Here is an 8,332-nt window from a genome sequence, read left to right on the forward strand (position 1 = left end):
TATCCCTGTGCTAGCAGGATATGTAAGTTTTCTTCTTTTAAAAATTGTTTTCCAAAACCCAAAAAAAAAAACATTCAAAAAAAAAAAAAAAAAAAGTATAAAAGTATAAAAAGGCCATTCTGAGAAAAAAAAAAAAAAAACCAAACAAAAAAGAGTCACAGCACAGAAACAGCACTAGTGATAGTTAATAATGATCTTATGGCCTGTCCTATTACACTGCAGTGCAGCATTCAGTACTGCTGATTACATAATTGTACAGCGTCCAAAATAAACCACTGGAATGAAAGGAGATAAGTCATCCTCATCTTACTCAATCAAATTTGGGGAGTGTTTCTCACACACCAATGTTAAGCCCTTTTCACACGTTTAGAGATTATCAGTGATGTAGAGACTACAGAAAGTCGATGACACCACGACTTCAAGTAAAAACAGGGAAAATAACACAGTTGGGATACTTAGGATACTGCTGATTGACATTTGACTGGGAAGTAAAGACAACCAGAGGCTGGAATGTCAACTACCAACCAACCGATAAGGTGACACGGCACAAGGGAACCACTTTCTATATGAATGTGACCTTAGTCATGGAGCTCCACAGTAGGACTGATAATTTAAGCATTGCACATTAAACAGTATTTGCAAACACAGCTATGCAGGTTGAGCTATGAAACCAGATGACACAAATCGATTAAACTATTAAAAAAAACCAAAAAGAAAAAAAAAAAAACCCAAAACACCTTTTTTAGATTGCTTTGGAAAACTGTCATCCTGCTCTTCACTTTTTTTTCTTTTTTTACATTTTTATTAAGATGTCAACATAATATGGTATATTTAGTAAAAGCAAGTGACCTTTGATGAAGAGGCCATAATTGCATATGAGCCTGCACAGCTTGAACCTGTGAGAGTGCAGAATAGATTAAATTGCTTTATAACAGATGGAGACTGGAAATGTCTGTTGAGATGCTAAAATGAATTATATGACAAAATAATTCATTTTCCAGTGCACTGCAATCCAGTGCACATCTAACTTGTTAGATCAACACTGCACTGAAATCCGGTGATTGCAATCTTCCAGTGCAATCACTGTGCGTGTGTGTTTAAGGTCACATGGCCGACCGCTGCTCCTCCAGGCTGCTGTGTTTACTAAGAGGAGGAGGAGGTCATAGCGTAGTAAGTGCTACCATGGGAGTCTCTGTGCTTGACAGTCAGTAGGAGCCTGCAGTTATCTCAGTAACAGAAGCTGATCTTTAGCCTGGATGGTTGCTCATATTCAGCTCTTTGAAGGTAAGATCTGGGAGATTTTATTCCCCCTTTCCTATAAATTCTGTTGTAGCAAGAACAAAATGTAACTGCGTGTAGTTTAACTCATGAAAGAATGGGGGGAAAAAGTCAGTTAAATGCATGAAGTAGCTCTGGCTTTGCTATGTATGAACTAGGCTTCAGCGTTCAGCAATTCAGGGTTTCTAAGGCAATGCACCGTCTGTGTGTTCAGAGGTGGCGCTTTTTGTGAGATTACGCCTCTGAACAATGTCCCTTGATTACACATTTAGCAGCATCATTTTGTGCTAAAGCCAGAGGCAGATACACAGTGACCTACTGTGGATGGAGAAAAAGCACAAATCAAAGGGCAGCGCCAACTGTAACAAGCTGTGAAATCGGGAGCAAGAAAAACACGACACACAAGTCATTAATGTCTGATACATTGTGAAAGCAGCACATTGCCCACAAGAACACTTTGAAAGTTTCAGAATGGCCCGTTTGTTTTTTGTGAATTAGATTGTTAGCAGCAGAAAGCATTAAGACTCAATGCCTGAATTGTGGAGACTTTTGCATTCACTGAATATTTTGACCCTAAATCACTGAGTCACATCCACAGTTTAGATCAAGTCAAGACCAACAATTGTGTCCCCTCCCAATCCTGAGGGAGTGAGCTGTGATTAAAAGGGTAACATGTTTATTCCAATGTGTGACAAAGAAAGGCAATTGTTGTTGTGAAGTTATGAAATTATGTTTAACTGCTGACCGAGTTTGCATGAGTTTCCCTCTTGGGGCTCTGGTTTCCTCCCACTTTCCAAAGATATGCGTGGTTTGGACACTAAATTAGCCTGAAGTGTGAATGTTGAAGGCTGAATGCTTGTGTTAGACTAGAGACTTTGTTAGAGTCTGTGGGACATTGAGCAAGGTGTTGTATTTGCAGGTCCAGACTGAAATTGTTCTTAAGGGAAGCTTCCTACAAACACAGTATGTGCTACAAACGTGTACCAACACCTTCGAAATGTATAGTTACCCAGAGGACTGTCACATTTGATCTCTTCAACAGGGAATGAAAAAGAGGTGCTTCCATAGACATGTTTGTGATGCGTGTTAGAATTTTTATTATTATTTTATTTATTTATTTTTATTATTATTTTTTTTTTTATTATGTATTCGTAAGTTATCAGTATAAAATGCCACTTTAGCCAGTATTTACCTCACGTCTACTGGACTGCAAGTTGATATGTTGAGGTTGTTTAGTGCCGTCCAAAAACCATGACGCTTGTTTCTTTATAGGAAAATTAGAAATCGGTGCAATGAAGTATGTGCAAACAAATTCTAATATAGCTTGAACTCTTAGGCAAGCGTTCTAGTAATGCATTCAAGCATTCTTGAGGAGCCAGTCTGTGTGAGGGTGAGCCTAAACAATGACGAGATGCAGGCTCTCCATTCCCAAACTGATATCGCTCCATTGTGTGCGTTTTGTGGCCACTCAGAGTCTTTTCAGATGGTATTGCACAGTGACTCCAAATCTGATGGTGCTGTACAAAAATCCCCAACACTGATCCAAAACAGCACAGCGCTGCTGTGTTTTATAGATGTAGACACCGACTGTTGTGTCTCTCGCCTGACCTGTAGGAAAGTACTTTGTCACCAGTTTGTGAAGAAGAGGTAAAAGGTAAATTTGCTGGTGGTGCCTTTCTACGGATGTGAGCACTCCATTTGAACCAAAAACACAAACTTTTCATTAATCACTCCATAAATCCTGCTAACATTGATTTTCAGCACATTTGCTCCTTGGTTCAGTCCTGACGGTCACCCTTCCATTGAAACCATTTGTGATGAGGCTGGTGTGTGATGGTACTTCTCCCTCAATTTGAAATATTTGTAACATGTACAGAATCACCTCTAACCAAGTACACTTGGGCATGCAGACTCAAGGATCGAACCACGAACCTTCCATTTAGTAGGTGACCTGCTCTGCCACCTGAGACAAACCCCCTCCCCAAAAGTTACTCATTTGCTTAGAAAGTCAAAAGCTTAGCAAATACATCTGACACCAAAAACTAAGACCTTTAAGAACTCCAGAACCTTACCAACATGCTACATCACGGAAAAGACACATTGGTGGGAAACGCCACCATATTGATCAGGAGCTGAAAGCCATTATAAAGAGCCCAAAGATGCAATTAGTGTCCTTTGGTCAACCGATTATTCCAAACAGGTGTGAATGTGAACTTGAATGGTTGTCTGCAGCTCTGTGTTAGCCCTACAACAGATTGGTGACCTTTGTGGATCTTTCAGAAACAAATAGTCTCCTGTTCATGTCACCTGGGTGAACAAGGATTTATCAAAGCTGTCAGCATAGAGAGAAATGCTTTGCAAGCACCAGCAAAGCCAGGAAAGACAAATAATATACCATCCATATTATCCAGGGTTGAACATGAACACATACTTCATTCCCAAAGAGACTTAAATCATTTGGCAGGAATATGTAATATGATGTGAAGTGTATCTCTATAAAGCAGTTCACAGACTGGTCACTGAAAACATGAGCATGTGTCACAATCAGTGGAAGCTGACTGTGTGTAGAGAGACGCAAATGCAGACTGAAAATGGAGCGTGAAATGTGACTTGAACAAAAAGTGGGCTGTTGTGGCTCAAAGAGTACACAAAGCAAAGGCAAGCAGGGCGAAAACTAAACTATGATTACTGTGACAAAAACATGAATTCAGAACACGTGCATGCAGGAAACTGTGAGAATGAACATGCATTACCTTAAACTTGATGCAATATGACGGAAAGAACACAACCTGACAGAGTCTGAATGAAACACACAGACTAAATACACAAAGGAGGTGATCAGAGGAAGTGGAAGCACCTGGGGAAACAGCTGACACAAATGAACATAATGACATCAGAGGGGAAGAGTAAAGCTAAACACATTGAACTAAAAAACACAAGACTTTCAAAATAAAACAGGAAACTTGGAGAGACGTAGACATGACAACACAGGCTTGACAACATGAAACACGTGGACAAGAAATACATAACAACTAGCACAGAAGGCCTGAGTGAAACTAAAATTCACTGCCAATTAATAATAATCCAACATTCCACATTATCTTCAACATATAACGAAAGAGGTCAAAACAACTGAAAGTGCTGGATCACAGACCCAGCCCCTGACAAGTATGTGTGTACACCATTGCATGTATTATGTTTTGCATATTGCACATAGTCTAAGGAGCTTGGAAAGAAAAGCGTCTGGCAGAATTTTCCACACCAAGACTAAAGCTCTGACATTTAATGAGTGATGTCACACTTGATTTGGTTTGTTGAGGCTACTTGGAAAATCAGTATCGTAGGCAGCCAACTACGTCATTTAGACAGCTGAATAAGGATCAGCAGTGCATCATGGGAGATGGGGCCTCTGGTGGTTCTGACCTTGTTAATGGCTAAGCATGTCATCACCTTGGTGAAGCAAAAAAAGACATCCCTTGCCAACATCTAATTTATACAGAGACTTGCGTCAACATCAGCATTCTGTGTGTCTGTGTTTGCCTGTGTCTGAGTGTACACAGTTGGATAACTTGCCAATAACTAATATAACTGATAGATGTAAAACTACCAATACCCTTAACTATTTATACATTTTCTGAATCAGAAAGGAAGCTACTGATTCAGAAAAATTTAAATTAGAACTTTTTAATTGTTTTACTTATATGAAGACATTTTACCGTGATAAATAAAAAGACCTTTAGTAAGTATTTGGCCACATAAATAGTGTAGTCTGCTGTAGTCTGCTATTATGCAATGAAAAGGAATTCATTCAAATGTGCCATTTGAGATACGTATATGAGAGTCCTGATGCTATTGATGACACACACACTCTATTTTGGTGTGAATTCTGAAATTTCAATGCATGTAAAACTACACTGACACTATTAAGTTATACCCTCAGAGAATGATCACTTTTGGCTTTTTTTCAGCTAATTGTGCTAACTGTAGATGCACTGGCTTGTGTAATTCTCAATCCTGACTGCAGCATGTCATATTTTAAATTTCTTCTTATCCAGCAGCAAACACCAGACAAACACGAACACACTTTAGTAGCTAAAGAGCCAGCAGTCATTTTCACAAACCTTCTAAGAATCGAGCTCATGACATAAACCAGGTCTGCCCTGGGGTCTGCTCTGACCATTGGCATGCTAAAATAACTCACCTATGAGTTGCTTAGGGTATGTCCAGCAACACATCAGCTGGCTACTTTCAGTGAGAGGGATTACTCTACTTTCAGTGCCTGCCATTACCCTGCTTCTTCTGCTAAGATTAGACACCTTTGATGAAAGCTCATTTACCACTGCTCACTTCAAATTTTTGGTCACTACCTATAGTTCAGTTTTATAGGTGAATATGTGAATGTGCATCAACTAGTAAGGTATTCTCACACTCTCCAACACAACCAAAAATCTCTGAATGTGGGAATGCAGGTTTTTCCAAAGTTTGTGGAACCCATAAAGAGCTATAAATCAGAGACCGGTGTGTATATGTAACAAAAAAGCACACAAGACTGTTTGGGCCATTTATCACTCAGTCAGCATTCCACGTCTGCACAGTTGAGCTATGTACTGTTTGAAATTTGGAGGATTCGTGTAGGTTAAAAACCCCTCTTTGTAGCCTGTCTTGTGCAAATGGACACAGTAGCAGTAAACCATAAAACAAGAGTTAACCCCCTTCCCCCCTCCAGAAAACTGTTGTATCCTTTGATCAATGATTTAATCAATATTTGTTGGAAACCAAAGGCATTTTTTTCAATGCAGTTCTTGCTTATTTCATCAGCAAGACATGCAAAACCACATTCACTCTAACAGTGGTTTTGTGGTTCTACATCTAGAACTTTTCTAAATGCAGTCCATACCTGTGACCCAGTCAAATGATTTGCATCAGTTGATTTCCTCAGTTCCCAAATGCATAGATTGTTGTTAAAAAACAATACTCATACTAGGCTTGATATAATAGATTGTCATGAGATAATCATTCCTCTTTGAGTGATCATGTTGTATGGACTCGGGCGTGTGGGACGGCATGGTCATTGGTGAAACCCACTGTTGCTCTTTCATTGAAAAACGAATCGCCTCTGCTCTGTGGATAGTGAGCAAATAGTGAAGGCAATCTTATTGTGCAAGCAAAGTGTGGTTAGACTCCCTGCCTTCTTTGCCATGTACAGATTAGCATTAGCACTGGCAATACATCCTCTTCACTTGATCAGAAATTGCTCTTTAAAGCGTGTTCTTTCCTGTCCTACCAGATGTGCTCTCCCTCTAATGACATACTCTCTGTCCTCCTTCCAGCTTGGCGTCATGGGATCATCCACACTGGGGAAGGCAGCGTCTCTTGATGCTCTTTTAAATGAATGCATTCATGGATTTGGTGAGTGACACAGACCATCAGGGGTCCTAAAGGTCCCTTATTCACTGCATTGCAATTAGTTTGTGGTAATTTGCAGAGAATAACTTAGGCAGTCCCTAAATTTATACCATTGTGCAAAAGTGTTGGGACACCCCTAATTTTTGGTGTCTGTTCAATTCTTCATAATTGCATTAATTCTGTATTCAGAAAAACAGTGTATCACTAACATTTTATTTTGAGCTAGGTAAGTAAGAAAGCAGTAAGAATTCAGACTGAATTTTGGGATTTGCTCTTCACAGATGACAGTGGTGACCTGCAGGCTAACCCCCTCCCACGCATTGTGCTGCTGATGCACCGTTGGTATGTTACATCCTCTGAACTGGCGCGAAAACTTCTGATGATATATCCTATCTTGTAGAAATCATGACTCGTTGCTCATACACATTAGTGAAATGGTCCAACAATATATTGAAGTGCTGGCTGAAGCTTGGAGGGCTCATTCACCTTACAGGAAATCTCACCTAAGCTTTTATTTGGTTAATGGTATTCCAGACAGTCTCTTAAATGATATTTGATGCCTTCTGTAAGCAGCTGCATCTCTCTCAGCTGCTCTCTTGGTGTGCCGTGAACATTGATGTAAAATAAGTGTTATTGATCTTAGCTTGGATCAGTGACCTTGGAGTTGCTCAGTAGGTGGTTTGTTGTACTATTAGAGACAAATGGTTGTAATGCAGCTTTTTACCTGCTGTAAATTCAAATGCCAACTTTATTCAATTTTGTATAACTACCCTTTTACCAAAGTATATACAGTCATGGTGAAAAGACAGCACATCCACTGCAATTCTAAGGGTGTACGTAAATGGCCTGTATTTATATAGCGCTTTACACATCCAGTCATCCACCCATTCACACACTGGTGAATGGGTGGATGCTACATTGTAGCGCCAGCCTCTGGCGCCCGGTGGCAATGGGTGAAGTGTCTTGCCCAAGGACACAACGACCGAGACTGTCCAAGCCGGGGCTCGATCCGGCAACCTTCCAATTACAAGGCGAATGCCCAACTCTTGAGCCACGATCGCCCCTTACGTATCAGGACATACTGAAATAAAAAATCATCTGGAACTTGCCAGGATCTAAATTAATTTAAATACATCCCGAAAAGTGTTTTTATTTACTTAACACAAACTAAGGCAAAATACAAATGATATGAAAAATGATTAAGCAGCTTACAGAAGAATGTTTAGCTGCAATGCCTGAAGGCATTATGACTTTTCAGTCTCTTACATAGTTGTGGAGGACTTTTGGAGCACTCGTCTTTAGAAAGTTGCTTCAGTGCACTGACATTCATTTATGCACCCCTTTCTTAAGGTCTTGCCACAGCATTTTGAGGCTGAGGTCTGGACTTTGACTCGGCCATAGCCTTTTCTTTTTTAACTATGTTGTTATAGATCAGACTTTATTTTCTTACTTCAGTAATCACACACATGGAGAAACCCCCCAACAAGTAACCATCACAATATAACTTCACTAAAACTTCTAACAGACCTTGTGTGTAATGGAGATGTAATGCCAGCCTATTTTAAATTTTTCACACACACACACACACACACACACACACACACACACACACACACACACACACACACACACACACACACACACACAC

General features: G+C 39.9%; 1 protein-coding gene across 4 annotated transcripts in view; it reads left to right on the forward strand.

Moving 5' to 3' along the window:
* Positions 1 to 8,332, forward strand: part of rasgrp3 (RAS guanyl releasing protein 3 (calcium and DAG-regulated)) — a 39,573-nt gene that overhangs the window by 3,119 nt on the left and 28,122 nt on the right. For 3 of the 4 annotated variants that reach the window (XM_005751996.1, XM_005751995.1, XM_005751998.1), the window contains exons 2-3: positions 6,609 to 6,687; positions 6,966 to 7,068. In XM_005751996.1, the coding sequence (XP_005752053.1) occupies positions 6,618 to 6,687; positions 6,966 to 7,068 (173 nt within the window). In that variant the 5' untranslated portion in view covers positions 6,609 to 6,617. Of the gene's footprint in view, positions 1 to 1,207; positions 1,285 to 6,608; positions 6,688 to 6,965; positions 7,069 to 8,332 lie in introns of those variants that run through there. The other variant, XM_005751997.1, reaches the window with a different exon arrangement.

The sequence above is a fragment of the Pundamilia nyererei genome, unplaced genomic scaffold (assembly GCF_000239375.1).
Source record: "Pundamilia nyererei isolate P.nyererei 1_Seehausen unplaced genomic scaffold, PunNye1.0 scaffold00337, whole genome shotgun sequence".
NCBI lineage: Eukaryota > Metazoa > Chordata > Actinopteri > Cichliformes > Cichlidae > Pundamilia > Pundamilia nyererei.